At 46.4% G+C, this 15,280-nt stretch overlaps 1 protein-coding gene across 2 annotated transcripts in view; it reads left to right on the top strand.

Moving 5' to 3' along the window:
- LOC8033508 (conserved oligomeric Golgi complex subunit 3) overlaps window positions 1-15,280 on the top strand; it is a 36,551-nt gene that overhangs the window by 3,981 nt on the left and 17,290 nt on the right. For both annotated transcript variants that reach the window (XM_029981399.3, XM_040500202.1), the window contains 7 exons: window positions 123-370; window positions 1,854-2,072; window positions 4,348-4,453; window positions 4,575-4,608; window positions 5,296-5,456; window positions 8,230-8,473; window positions 11,448-11,533. In XM_029981399.3, the coding sequence (XP_029837259.3) occupies window positions 123-370; window positions 1,854-2,072; window positions 4,348-4,453; window positions 4,575-4,608; window positions 5,296-5,456; window positions 8,230-8,473; window positions 11,448-11,533 (1,098 nt within the window). The remainder of the gene's footprint in view (window positions 1-122; window positions 371-1,853; window positions 2,073-4,347; window positions 4,454-4,574; window positions 4,609-5,295; window positions 5,457-8,229; window positions 8,474-11,447; window positions 11,534-15,280) is intronic.

Raw genomic sequence — 15,280 nt, forward strand, 5'->3', positions numbered from 1 at the left:
GCCGATAGATTCAGTGCGGGGCAGGGCCAGAAGCACACTTCTTTGGAAGTAGAAGCATCATTTGCAAGGTAATAAAACGTTATGAAAGTCTAATATTTTTCTTCCCCTTCAATTTTTCCCAGTCCCAGTACAAGGAAGCGTCGACATACCTGGCAAGGTTCCGACACCTGCAGTGGCAGGCACTCGAAATGGTGCGCTCCTATGTGACGAGCACGCTCGAGCACACTACCCATCAGGTGCTCTCACGGAAGGACATCCTCTGCTCCGCCGACAATGCCTTCGCGCTGCTCTACGGGAAGTTCCGGACCCATGCCCCCCGCATCCACTCCCTGGTGGCCCAGATCGAAGAGCGGGTCGAGCGGAATTCCCAGTGAGCTTTCCTCTGAAAACTATGGGGATTGCAATTGGAACGATTTGTCCGTCGTCACTTTGGGACAGCACTGCTTGCAACAAAGTGTGCGTGACCTCACGTTTTTGATTATGTACGGTGTTTTAAGGACGGTGGTCTGCAGCCGGTGTGTAGTCCTCGGTAGCATAATTCAGATGAAAAAAAAAAGTTTCTTCTTTGATGGTGTGCATCTGACACATAGTATGTGCCTGATGCTACTCTGCACCTTGTGCTTAATAGGCACGTAAGAAGTTCTCATACAAAGCACGCCTTGACAAATGCCTCTTTGTTTAGCTCAGAAAAAAGCTTGTATCATATGTGGATCATCATTCACACTTATCGTTCATGAAATTCACCATGTCTCGTCATAGTGACTGATTTAGGAAAAAAAAAAAAAAAAATTGCATATAAGTTGCATTTATAGATATTCCACAGCATGTAAAACTTCAACTTTAAGACATATACAGCCCACGTATAATAGTCCTGAAAATAGGGTGTTGGCGAGGAGATCAAAACAGAGGAATCGCTTCGTCTAGCTTGTTTTCAACGGAGCTTGGGGCTCACCCAATACAGGGTTCATAAAGTGGATTCTTAACATCACCTTTCTCGATCGAGCACGGGGCAGAGATTGGATGCTAGTGCTGCATCAGTGTTTAGACGGGACTCCCATTCATTCGGTGCTTTGGAACACAGACCCTGGCTGAATGCTGACACAGCGTCTAGCTGTGTCGCCCAAGCACTGCATGAGAAGCACAAACAAAAAATTCTCTTGTTGTTCCCGTGGGTTTAGCTCTCAAGTTGTCTGCTAGGTGCGTGACAGTTGGACCTCTTTCGAAATACTCGGAGAAAACGTGGCGTGTCACTGTCCATCCATAGGAAATAAATCCAGCCAATGCCAGAGGACCAAGCCAAGCTGATCCACAAAGATATTTTCTGCTATCTTAGTTCTGACCGATAGGAACATACCTTCGCCAACAGAGCAAACAACTTGCAAAATTAGGGAAACCAGCCTTGGATGACTATACGGCATTTCAGTGTGTCTATGTCTCTACCGTAATATCCCGAGATATGGCCCACTTAAAATCAAGAGCAAGTCGGATGAAAAGAAGGAGTGGGCTACCTTTCTGCGTATGACGAGAGAAGTCGAACAAACACTATTTTTAGGTCACGTTTCCCCGCCACACTTGTTATTGCCACGAGGGGCAACGAAGCAAAGGTGGCTGTCTTTCCCAGTCAGCAATGTTCACTTACCCCCCCCCCCCCCCCCCCTTAGCTAACTAACCCCGTTTCCGCCGAGGTCACCGTCGGCCTGACCACTATGATTACTAGAAGCAGGCTATCTTTTGGCGTTTTTCAATAAAAAAAGGAAATTGAACCAAAGATAAGGGTGGGGGGGGGGGGGGGTTATCTTTCAGGGGCAGAGCACCTCTCGGGATACCGTATCTTTGCCGTCTTTGGCTCCCAGGTACCAGGAGCTCCTCGACGGCTGCCATCAGTGCTACTTCAGCCAACGGGAGACCTTGCTGGGACCCAGCGTGTCCACGGCAATGAACGAGCTGGCCACCGCGCACCAGAGAGACCACTGTTCCCTTGTGAGGAGTGGCTGTGCATTCCTGGTTCACCTCTGCGAGGATGAACACCAGCTCTACATGCAGTTCTTCACCAAGACAGCACCGCTCTTAGAGTAGGTTGGCCCTCTTCTGAATTCTAAAACTGCTGGCAACACTCAAAAAAAAAAAAAAAAAATGCTTATTGGAGGTATGTATTGCAGGTTTTTGAAAAATTTGTGACCACCATGTTTATTTTATGTTCCAGTGTATAAGTCACTGTTCTTTTCACAAATTCCCATCGGTGCATCTCATACAACGTTACGACTTGCGCATATCTTTTCCTCTGCAACTGTAGACCTTAACGGTGGAAGGTCTAGGCCAAATAGACATTTACGGCAAAGAGAGAATGGTGGAGCACCCGCCGATGGCCTGCTCTTTCGGCAGTTCAAAGACGGTCCGAAGCACGGCAGCATAGGTCCGTGGCTGCAGCGACTCCGCGCAGCTGCGAACGTCTGCAAAGAAGTGTGTAACTTATGCAAAGGTATAACATATAAACTACCAACTTTTTTTGTGTAAACAGCCAGTTATAATGGAGTGCAAGTTATACAATGATGCAACTTATAAGCTGGAAAATGTGGTAGTCAGAGATAGGGTGACCTGTTTTTTTGCTTGAGAATGCTTGACTAGTGTACCTACTCGAAAATAGCTCTTTCTGTTCATGAAAGTCGAGGCAAGTTAGAGCTCTGCACGGGACTGGGCCAACCCAAAAGCACAGGCCCAGCCCGGCCAGGGTAGCAAAGATTGTTTCCGGGCCCGGGCCAGGTCGCATGGATTGTTTCCGGGCCCGAGTTGGGCTCGGGCAAAGGTGTAGCACACTTTCTAAAACGTTGAGAAGAAAATGCAAGCGCATTGATCATTTAGATTTGAAAGAAACAAAAAAGCCAAAGTGCAAACTTGCTATGATGTTACTAAAAAAACCTTAGAAATAAAGAACACTGTCTTGGACTAAGAAACTGCACAAGAAGATACGGAGAAGAATCTTGGGGATTTCACCAGCATGGTGGGACAACTGCCAGCAGGCAAGAAAAGGAGGGCAATCTAGTCACCGGGGACAGTGACTGTATGATTGTCTTTGCCTTTCTTTTTCAAACTCTTGAGAAGAGAGAAAAAAAAACTCCTCTGGCTACCAAAGATAAGCTAGTATGTCTATTTTATTTGTGCAAGTTTTCGAAGGGTTACTGCGTGACTGTGACATGATAGCACCTTTCATGCAAATTAGGCTAAACAAATCAAATGTGCAGCACCTTCCCAGGGCAGCTTTGAATTTAAAAGATGAGGTGCACGCTTTGGCCTCTCCTTGGGCAGGGCCTGATCAGGTAGGCATCCCATCGGGCCAGGTCCTGGTCGGGTGAAACTAACAGTCTGCGGGCCCAGGTCAGGCCGGGTCGAAAAAGGTAGGCCCGTGCAGTGCTTTAGGACAAGTGTTTTGGTAACAGTAATCACACATTGAGGCAGGTAACAAGATAATGGGGTGGACAGACACAAACCTCCAAGCAGCAGAAAAAATGTCTTCATGCTGAGAATGGTACTACATACGAAGTTAGCTTCTATATCCGTGGCATGTTTGTCACCTTCCTCAGCGTGTGATGAAAGGGGACCAACACGCAACTTATAAAAGGGGACGGAAAAATGGCAAGAAGGAGATGGGTTTTTCTTTCCTTCGAAGTGTGAACTGTGTTGGAGCGCTGAGTATGACATTCACGTGCTTAGAATCTCGGCACACATATTTCGTGTTCAAAGCTTGACATTAATGGTGTTTCTTCATTTGCCTGGCCTCTCGTAAATTCAAGTGACAGACTTCCCATGGAAGTTGTGGGAACGGCTCTCCCCCCCCCCCCCCCATCCCCCCCTCCCCCAACCTTCGCTCCCCATGGTGTCTGTGACCGTCGGGAGCGGGGATGGGGGGGGGGGGATGTGTGCGTGCGGGAGGTAGCTAAGTTTGGAGTTCAAATTTTCAAAAGTATCCAGATTTGGAGCTAGAATTCCCAAAATAAATAAATTTACAGCTAGATTTTAAAAAAAGAAAGACCCAATTATTTTGGGGGTGGCCACGAATTGGCTGCCCCCGAAATTTTATTGGTAAGTCCGCCCCTGATATCAGCCTATTATTGAGTCATATTTATTGCTTGAGGAACTATTGAACTTAAAACAGCCTTTGAAAGCACTTGAATTTACATGACCTAAAGAAATTTTCACCTCTTTGCTCAGGAAGGCCAGATGTCCTTAGTTTGTTTGTCAGCTAGGCTCCCAACAGATTAATTTCTGGCATTGTACTTTGGATTCAATGAGTAGTAAACATTGCGAATGTTTATTAAGAAGCCGTTTATTGTTTTGGTTGATCTTTTTCAGTGATTTCCTCGGGCGGTTATGTGGGAGGCTCTACGACGTCTTCCGACCTATAATTATTCACATAAACCACTTGGAAACACTGGCAGAGCTTTGCAGCATCCTAAAGGTGAGGACAAGTGTGCTCTTCGCTTCCCACTATTTTTTGTCCTGCACATTTTCTGTCCTGTGCATCTGACAAAGTTGTAAGGCAAAACGTTTCTCTGCTTTTCCTTTGTTGACGTCCTTAGGTGGAGATGATGGAGCAGCACATAGCAGCAAATCGTGAGTAGATCACGTACATTGAAATCTTGCATGAACGTCCTCCCCTGAGAGATTGCTCATCCCGTTTTTCTGGCTGAATATTCATAGGTTAAAAATTACAAATGATCATCCACTCAATTCCTGTTGGCCGTTACATGATGTCTGACAGGAACTGCAGCAATCGTGCAATATGCGATATTAATGCCCATGATATGCAAATTCGTAGCGGGTTCCCGTAAAGATTATTGCCTCATGAAAAGCGAATTTGCTGTGTTCACGATGGGCTGTATCGGTTCCCGTGACGTGCGAGCGCATAGCGGGTTTTTGCGTGTTTTTGCCACACCACGGAAGCCGAGTTTCGTTTGTACGCAATCTGCACATGCGATGTCGGTTCCCGTGTCATGTGATGCCTTAGCGGGTTCCTGCGTGTTTTATTGCAACGAGCAAAACAAATCTGCTGCACCTACGATCTGTGCTATCAGTTTCCATGTCATGTAATTTATAGCAGGTACCCCTCCTCCCCCTCCCCCCCCCCATGTTTATTGCTCAGTTTAAATATTGTTGTCGAATCCCCAAAGTTTAGCCACTCAATATTTTTCATACTTTATCTCTTCCCCCGTGGGTGGGGATTTTAAGGGAATGTCAGAGTAATTTGATATGCATGTCAGCTGTTGTCAGTGTGCACTGACGTAGGCTTTTATTTTCTAGCCAATGAACTTAGGGCATTTGGGAAAATTGCCCAGCAGATGCTCGAAGATGTGCAAGAGAGGCTGGTCTACAGGACATTGGTCTACATACGGACAGACATTCTGGGATACAATCCGGCGCCCGGTGACCTCGCATACCCGGAAAAACTGGAAATGATGGAGGTGCGTGTCAGATTGTATAGTCCTTGTGGAAACAATTTTCTGGGGGCGTTAGAAGTACTGACTTCAAGGGAATAAAGCTGTGCCTTCCTCGGAGATTTATCAAATACAGTCGAATCTCGTGAATTCAAACTCGAGGGGGACCGAAAATTTGTTCAAATTAAACGGAGTTCGAATTAAACGGAGTTCGAATTAAAGGAAGCTCATTAAATGGAGTACTTACGTGCAGCGCTGCGTTGGGCGGCGCATGTGCACTGAGCTAACACATGAGTGACGAGTTCCAGGACATTATATTTACACCGATCACCAACAGAAGTAATTCGTGATGCATGCCTGTGTGTGCGTGTCCCCCATTCGTGAGTGAACAAACATCGCTTGGAGCTTGGAGACTAGCTCTAACGCGGCATCAGCATTCTCTTGGCACGAAAAGTAGCGTGCGGTTGTGTCCAGCGCCGACTCTAGGTCAGTTGCACTAGGTGGGGGCATTTCTTTACTAGCATCAGAATCTTCACCACTGAGGGTTGAAGTGTCTTCAGGTGTGGCCTGTTGAAAGCACGTAGCCTGAATGACCTCGGCTTCAGTTATCCATGATGCTTGGAATCCAGATAACGTCAGTCGCAGGCCCACTGAAAACATGCCGAAGCGCAGCAACGCGCGAGTGCAAGGCAAGAAACGTAAACTATCGCGCTCCTGCCGGAAACATGCCGAAGCGCAGCAGCGTGCCAGTGCAACACAAGAAACGTAACTGTCCGCAGCCACCGAAAAATGCCGAACCGCAGCAGCGCGCGAGTGCAAGGCAAGAAACGTAACTGTCGCACCCTTGCCGAAAACTAACTGAAAACACGCTGAAGAGCAGCGGCGCAGCACCATCACTGTGCAAAAGAGAAAACGACAACCACTGCTGCCAGCACCGCACCGCTCATCGCAGCATTCAAGGCCACCACGTGATCGGTCGTCATGGTTACTTGGAACTGAAGTTGGGAGTAGCAGCTGGCGCACGGCGTAGCGCAGCCACACTGCCTGGTCGGAGGCGCTGCCGCGTGAGTTAGCCCGCTCCTGAGTGCATGGTCGGCGGTGCGGGATGTTCGAATTAACCAGCGCGAACGCTTAAGCGTTCGAATTACGGGGCATTTTTGCACATTGAAATACATATAGTGTGGACCAGACCACGGCTTCAGTTCGAATAAATCGAAAGTTCGAATTAAGCTTGTTCGAATTAACGAGATTCGACTGTATTGTTTTATGCTCGATACATGTTCAGTTCGGCGACAGTTTGCAGAGCTCGTCATTAAATCTCCTATAAGTGTTCATGTACTATTTCTCGCCAGCCCAAACAACGTTTCCTTCAATATCCCAGTAATATTCTCATACATACAATGTCCCAGTTATATATTATTTCACCGCTTTTGAACTAAATATTTTAAAGTTTTTAATGTTTATTAAAACAAACATTGAATAGTGCTTTTTTTCCTATGTAATGTATTGTCTTTCTTCATAGTTGAGTATATTATTGCTTGAAAATTTGTGTTATGGTGTTGAATGCATTTTCTATCAAATGATCACGTACCTACACCACTCTCCCGCAGCAGTTCCCTTTTGGGCGCTGCTGGATAAGCCGAATAAATAACGATACATACACCGGTACAGAACATAGCGCTATTCTGGGTCTTGCGGGGTTCACGTAGACCCCGTGTTGCATGCTGCCAGAGGCTTCTAATACTACCGTAGATGCAGAGCACACGAATCTTCAAACAGCGTTCCTAGAACACATGGATTCCCTGGAGTGCCTTTATGGGTTTCCAGCCACACTCGGCCATCCCCGCCCCCAAAGTACCGTATTTACTCGCATAATGAACAAACTCGCATAATAAATGCTCCCCCGAAACGGGTACCAATATTTGGGCTTTTTTTTTTCCCTCGCGCAACGAACGCACCTCCAATATTCGGCTCCGCGAGTCTCAAATTGCGTCCAATTGAGCTAACCACAAAGTCAATTCTTTTTTTTGCCGCCAAGCGTTCAGGTCAAGTCAAGCCAAGCCGCTCTTGTAATGGCTGCAAGAGGCCGCAAGTGCGTAGTTGCAAGAGTGATCAACCGTGAAATCGAGCGGCTTGCACACTTGATGAAGCTTGGGTCAAGGAATTGCCCAGCCCCGGACATTCTTCACCTTTCAGATGCATTGATGTCAGCCAACACACCGTCGTCTATGGTCCGCTTTCGTACAGTGAGTGAAAGTGGTTAGGCTTAAGAACGGTCGCCTTGCTCTCCGTGCCGAGTGAGCTTCGTAGGGTGCTTTTTCTTCAACAGAAGGCACGCCAAAAGCGCCCTAAAAAAGGTAATTTATAGAGCCGGATTACTGTGGCGCGCCCACGACCAGCCGTGGGCGCGCCTCCGTACACTGAAGACGTTCCACAATACCCTGCCATGTCATATTGGCACCTAAAATGACATTTGCGCAAAATGTGTAAATGCAAAAATTTTACCCCGCGTAATGAACAACACCCAAATAAAGGTAAATTTTTTGGAAAAAAAAGTGTGTTCATTATGCAAGTAAATACACTAAATCGTTTTTTTTTTGTTAGTTTAGGTATTATTTTAGCAGACATCCATTGATGCGTAACTATGAGCTAAACACCCGGTAGTGCACACACTTTTGTTTACGTTGTCTGTAGGCACATTTAATGTTTTAGCAAGACTGGGCAGGGATTCCTTGGCTAATTGTCGAGGGAATAACGAAACCGCCAAGAAACCGATCCGTGGGTCGCACCGAATCCGCAGAGCATCGCAGAAAGCCTCGCCCAGAACTCCCTGAGTCGTTCGAGCTCTCACGGATCTCTGGTCTCGATCGGGTCGTCGGCCTCTGGCACTTTTGTCGGTGGGGCCGCCCCAACATCACTGGGCAAGCAGGAAGGGGCGGCGGTGCTGCAGGTGTCCTCCTCCGAACACGTCACCGAGGCGGCTGGCAACATGACGCAGACCACGATGGCGGGCGTGCAGAACTCGGAGGCAAAGCACAAAGGATGTGAGTCACATTTCCCACTTTCATTACTGCTCAGAAAATCAGTTCGATTCAATGTTTATCGCTCGCAAAGAAACTTGTACAGGGACAGGCCTGCCAAAGCCAAATGGGGCTCGACCGGCGGTGCCTAGAAGTTATTGCGATGAATGTGGAGCCAGAACACGCAATGTAAGAATACAACCGAAAAATAAAAAAATGAGAAGGAAGAATTGAAAGTAAATGGAAAAGTCTCATTGCTATCCAGTATTTCTGACGGCTTTCTTTAGCTAGACTTTGTTCTTACGTTATGCGTGCCTGAGCGTGGTGCTACTCCCGAGTGCGGATTATTTAAAAATGTGGCGGGTGAGAGTGGAGTTGCTCACAGTGGAGTAGGTACTTTTGCTGTGAAATGTGTGGACCACTGGTCACTTAAAGGAGCCCTGCAATTACTTTTTTTACTAATTTTTATTTTACACCGAACCTGAGCGCACTGAACGTAGTAACTTAATGAAACTTTTTTTTTTTTCTCGAATTTTGCTTTATTTTTAAAGACATAGGCAAATTAAAATTACAAAAACAAACAAAAATAACCTCCTTCATGATGTCCTTGGTTGCTTGAGTGGCCGTGAACTAGAGGAGGGGTATACTTCGTTTCAGCTTCCGTCCGAGCGCAGCCAAAGCTACGTGTGGCCGGAGCCAATCACACGCCGGCAATAGGTCACGCGATCTTGCCTGCACTTTTGTATCACTCCGCTGCGCTGCCCGCTCTCGCCGAGTATTTCGTCTGCTACGGGTGTACCAACTGTATCGTCTGCGACGGTTTAAAAAGTGCCCTTTCACATTCTGAAACTTAGTCACAGGGGATGTCGGTACGTAGGCTGGCCGCTGGCATTTGTGTCCGAGCTTTCCACCTGTTCGGCATAGTTTCGAGTTGTGAGTACACGTTGCAAGGTCCCCAATGACCCGGCCGTTGACGTTTCCTTGTATTGTTTGGATATACCAGGGCTCGAGGCGCAGTCCTTTCCACCAGCTTCTCGGCTTTCAATGTGATCGGCAGGTAAAGGGGTGCCATGATTTCGCCGCGTATCTGAATTGTTGTGGCCCGGACGCTTTGCTTGTTTACAACGCATTCGCGGTACAACGCGGCCGGAGCGTCCTGCCGAATTTGAAAGTGGACATTCAGCACGACTTCTCGCGCCTGACGCCCAAACGTGCCTTTGCGAAGGGCGTTTTGAAGCGATTCGACCATCGATGAGGAAAGCAGCGAAGCACATGATTCGGCGATTACGGGAACAAAATCACAGAAGAACCGGGCGCTGCAGCCGTGTTGCCAGCGGATATACATGTTTTCCCCAAACCACATGCATTTACATATATTAATAGAAACATAAACTTCAGAGATTTGATTCCTTTAGTTGCAAATCATTTTCAGCAGTACACATCTGGAACATTGTGCAGTTTTTACGCCCAAAACAGTTATTTTAAAAGAAATTATTTTTGTGAACTACTTTGTGGTTCATAGGAATGCTCTTCTCGAAGTTGCAAACCGTCCCTCAGCCTTTGGTTGCGCTCGGACGGAAGCTGAAACGAAGTATAGTTAGCTCAGCGAGCGCTCACGACTGCCGCACTCCTTGTCGACGGCGCAAGAGGGCGCCACTAATGCATGTTCTGCATAGGCTGTATGCAGCAGGCAGCCAGGGCGGCTGTCATTGCATTTGCTGCGCTATTAAACACTAATTCGGCGTGACACTTCATTGGCCACAAACGACAGCAAACACGGAGTAAATATCAGTTCAGAATGGGAGCCACCTCATGCTGCCATACTGCGAAATGGCCAAACCGCCAGACAGAGCTGCTCGCCGAAGGCCTTCGGAACGCTCGGAGCCGGTGGGATCCTCCAGTCCCTACGATCGCAGCGCCGCCGCGTACATCCGAGACCTTTTCGTGTCGGCACCTGATCCCATTACTCCTTTTCAGTATGCGCCGCCTTTTTCACCGCTTGGTGGCAAGTATGTCGACGGGTCATTTTTTGTTTCCGTACTTTATAAACTGCATTTGTTTCTTTTCCTATCTAAAATACTGAACAGAAAGTACTTTTATAAATAATTGAAACGGTTTGCGCCACTTATATTTTGTATTTTGACTAAAAAGAAGCTTTTAGCGGCTCTGACCAGTAGTAAGCCTAGGACCAAAGACGTCACATATTCCGCGCTTTCGGTACCGCGGGTCGCCCCCGTCAGTGGAGGAGGTTTCCGCGTCGTCAGGTTGAAATATGATGCACTGATATTTAGCTACTCTCTCCATGCCCGCTGGCTTTCCCGAACCCCTAGAGACATGGAAACCGCAAAAAAGATAGACGCTTAAACATGATTGCAGGGACCCTTTAATGGTTGGTCAGACATTTGTATTTATGTGTGACCAGCTATGATTCCTTTCATTCTACTGTGATGCATTGCGTGTAACTCGTCTGCCACAGCGAGCCGTCTCATTGAAAGCAGTCACTAGCCGTCGTAATGCAGTCGGTCACACTGAGAAGCATATGTGTGAATTGGCTTTTAGTGTTTGTTAAAACTTTTATTTTCTTATATTAGCTTTCAAGCTACTGAATGTTGGGGAGAAAAAAGAACCACGCTTTTTTCGTTGCAAAAACGAACTGTGCATCGCCCTAATAGACCAGGTGCCACAGTTTCGGAACTTACCATTACCTAATTTGAAAGTTGTGAGCGAATTTGAGAAACTTTCTATTCGAAAATGGGGTTTGTTCTCAGTGGCAGATGCTGTTTTTCTTCATCTCAATATCTGCATAGCTTTGGTGGTCATCTTTTTCTCACCGAAAACTTCCGAAAATGGCTTAAATCTTTTTAATCGGGTAAGAAAAACTCTGAAGAGCAGAATAGGTTGATCCCTCTGAGCTAACATCATTATGTACAGCAGAACTCTGAATTCCAAACAGAGCTTAATTGCGAAGTGTTTATTTCCTGTCAAATTTCTAATGCAGATTCCCCAGCTGACTTGCATGGAATGTGGTATCCTACCGTGCGAAGAACGCTGGTTTGCCTCTCCAAACTTTACCGGTGCCTAGACGTAAGTTCCAGTTGTTTCTCTGAAGATTTTTTTTCCAAGCAGTACATAAATTGCTTTGTTTTTTGCCCGCAACGTTGTATGCATGAGCACCCGAAACTTATGTTGCATCGAGAAGAGTTTAGGTAGGATGCAGGCTCAAGCTTGAAGCTAAATGATGGGCACAAAGAGTATGAAACATATAGAAAGTAGAAGTTGATATACAATGAAGTGAAAATTACTGACTATTTTAGAAACCTGATGATGTGTCTGATTTATATGTCCACTTGGTGCCGGAAACTGTAACAAATAATAAGATTACTGGGAGACTAAAAGAAAATAGGGTGGAAAATAGTTTCCACACTATTCTTGATTATGGATGCAGGGTTATTTTTTAGAAGTCTAGAATGTAAAAAAAGGGAAATTGCATTAGGGTATTTTTAGCCCTATGTAGAATTAGTGTAGAGCCCTAGTGGTCATGGGGGCCGCTAGAAAAGAGGTGAAATTGGCTAATTAGCTAGCTAGTCAACTACTGTAAAGTTCCAAAAGAATGCCCATCCAAAATGAAGAGATAAATGGTGAAAAACATGAGGTGGGCTATCTTTAGGGTTGCCACAGCAAAACTTTGTCAAAAATTAATGATAAACACCGGGCACCCGCTGCAAACCACGTGACGCGGGAACTGATACTCTAAATTGCGGACACCGCAAATTCGCCTTTCACGATGCGATAAACATTCGGGAATTTGCTACAAACTCCTGTGTCATGGGAAAGGATACCGCAGGTTGCGGATGCAGCAGATTTGCGTTTTACCGTGTGAAGCACCCTCGGAAACCCGCTGAGAACTCGCATTTCACGGGAACGAATATCGCAAATCACAAACGCAGCAGATTCAAGTTTTAAAGACGTGGGAACCACTACACAATTGCCTGTCATGGGAACCGATATTGCGCACTCAGATTGCAGACAAAGACACGGGAATTCGCTACAAACTTGTATGTCCTGGGAACGAATACCGCAGATCATGGATCAGCCAAATCGTATCTCACGATGCAATACACACGCGGGACCAGCTCGCGTGCTATTGGAGCCGATATTGTGCGCGCAGGTCGTGGACAAAAACACGGGAACCCGCTATGAATTCGCTTGTTAGACATACCGGTACACCAGATCGCACGGCGGAGGCAATTCCCGTCTAATATCGTGTGACGTCCGACGGCAATCGGGGGATCGGGCAATGTTTTGGAATTTTTATGACACAGATATTTATCCAGAAAAACGGGATGGTCGATCTCTCGGGGGCGGGTACTCTCTCGGAACTTTACGGTTAGAATCTTCGACTAACTTTATAATTTCAACTTTTGGGGCATAAGGTAATTGGAGAATCGACGCTCAACCTTATTATAATATAGTCGCGACGTGAAATTTTCATTAAACAATTCGTGGAGGTCGTTGCGGGAAGAGGAATGTCATCCTTATGCCGAAAAGGGCCTCTGTGATGTCAATCCCCTCGCTTTTCGCTGGCTCCAGAACACACATGTCTGCGTTACGGTTAACATGAGCAATGCGATGCAAGCAGAGCCTAAAGGGCAATTCACACACTTGCGTTGAGTCCGACCGAGTAAGAGGGTTTCTATGGCGACAGCTATGTCAGCTCCAACAAAAGTGATTTTTACCCCGTTTTGTTGGAAACGACGCAGCTGTTGCCATAGCAACCCTCACAATTGGTCAGACCCAACGCAAGTGTGTGAATCGCCCTTAAGAACTTTTTTGTGGCAGGCTGTCCGCTTGCACTGACTTTGCTGCTTCCGCCGGTTCCTTCATCGCTGCCCGCACTCGCTCTCGTCAAATGATTTAGCAAGAATTCTGTCATCGCCCTCATCATCTGTAGTCAACTGAGCTTAATCAACAACTGTTAAGGCCTTAATATTGAGACGCATTAAACAGGAAATAATTGCACACTTCCTTTTGCAATCTAAACGGAATGAATGCTTAATAACGTGACAGCTGGTAAGTTCATTGAGTGGCATCGTATCAGCAAATTCTCACTCAACGCTTTTCTGTTAGCAAACAAGCGCTCATTGTCCCCATAATGTGTACTCACCACACGTCTAGCAAAATCGCACATACCGTATTTGCTCGCACAATGAACGCACTCGCGTAATGAACGCACCCCCCAAGTCTGCTCTCAAAATTTTGACTTTTTTTTCACTCGCGTAATAAACGCACCCCCAACTCGGACGTCAACATTTTGACCCCCTCCCCCCACGCGCGCGAAATGAACGCACTTTTCTATCCTGGTGCAGCGAGGTCGCGAATGCATGGGCAGCGTGGGCGAACAAAAAGCCTTGCAAAAGGCGTTAAAAAAGTTCGCAAAGATCCAACGGAAGCAAGAAAACAAAAACATGGAGAGGAGCTTTTTTTTTTTTTTTTGCACAGCGCAGTCTGGATTTTGGGTTCGCGCGCCGCCGCGCGCAAGGAGGTAAGAAAGAGGAGCGGAGAAACGCTTAAGCGAACGAAACAGCTTGCGAAAGACGGCAAGAAAAAAAAAAACAAAAAAAAACACGGAACTAAGAGAAAACAAAAACAAAGAGGAGTTTTTTTCAGGGTGTCGAACCGGAACCGAACCGAACCGAAAACCGGAACCGAACCGGTATTTTCCCCGGAACTGAACCCGAACCGTTATATTGTTATCGCGATGAACCCGAACCAGAACTGAACCAGAAAAAAAATAACGGTTACCGGCTCATGTCAAAACGGTTCGGCCACGCGCCGTTGACAATGAATGTGTTATCAATGTGCTATCAATGCCATTTGTTTTTTAAGTGCCGTCAACTGACACACACCTCGCTTACATATTTTTCTTCTCCACTCAGTCTTAGGAATATAAACCTGCATCCATGAATCTTGACAAACGCTGCATCCATGAATCTTGACATAGGAACCAGTATTGCGGTGGTCGCGGCTTGCACGGAAGAAAAAAAATTAAAAAACTGTGCAAAAAAAAAAAAAAAATCGCACCACGGGATTTTATTTTCCTACAATCTCGTAAATCCTAAATGCTGCTGTGTGCTCATTTCATAACACGTTTCTAAAACGCGCGAGTTCTTGAAGCTTGCTTCCATCGGAATGAGAAAAGAAAAGGCTGTGGAGTTTGATAATAATGCATCCGGTTTCGTATAGGCACTTAGAAGCTAAAATATTTGTGTGACAGCGAACTCTTCTATTTTAATATTTATCCCATTACGTCCTTCTGGCGTTGCGTTTGGTGAAGTGTTTTGCATATTCCGTATCTTGTTTAATCAAAACTTCTTTAAGGGTCTAATAGACTACTTCCATAAAGCCCTGCATGCAACACGGCGCGCGTTGCACTCTGGGAACTAGTTGGCCAGGAAGGAGGGTGGCATGGTTTCGGTTTCGATCGACACGTCGACAAGAGATTATACACCGAGCGTGGGCTATTAACGGCCGTGATCTCACGTTTGCTGGTCCCGAGAGCGGGATTTGTGATCTCTAAACTAACCTAAATGGCCAGACCTCGAAGGTTTAGCACAAGCCTGAGACGTATAGCTTGTCTTAACACATGCTTGTTGTAATTTTGTACTTGAGCCTTCCTGTTAGCGTTCCAATCGAGGTATGTGGACGAGGCAGTGCTGGGAGTCTCGACACTGCGAAGCTCGGGGATCTTGCTTGTGAACGAATCAACAAGCTGTAGCAACCAATAAGTATGCGTACATTGAGCTCGCGCCTTTACATTAGTGTTGTTGATCA

This window comes from Ixodes scapularis, unplaced genomic scaffold, assembly GCF_016920785.2.
Source record: "Ixodes scapularis isolate PalLabHiFi unplaced genomic scaffold, ASM1692078v2 PGA_scaffold5__190_contigs__length_132052651, whole genome shotgun sequence".
NCBI classification, from domain to species: domain Eukaryota; kingdom Metazoa; phylum Arthropoda; class Arachnida; order Ixodida; family Ixodidae; genus Ixodes; species Ixodes scapularis.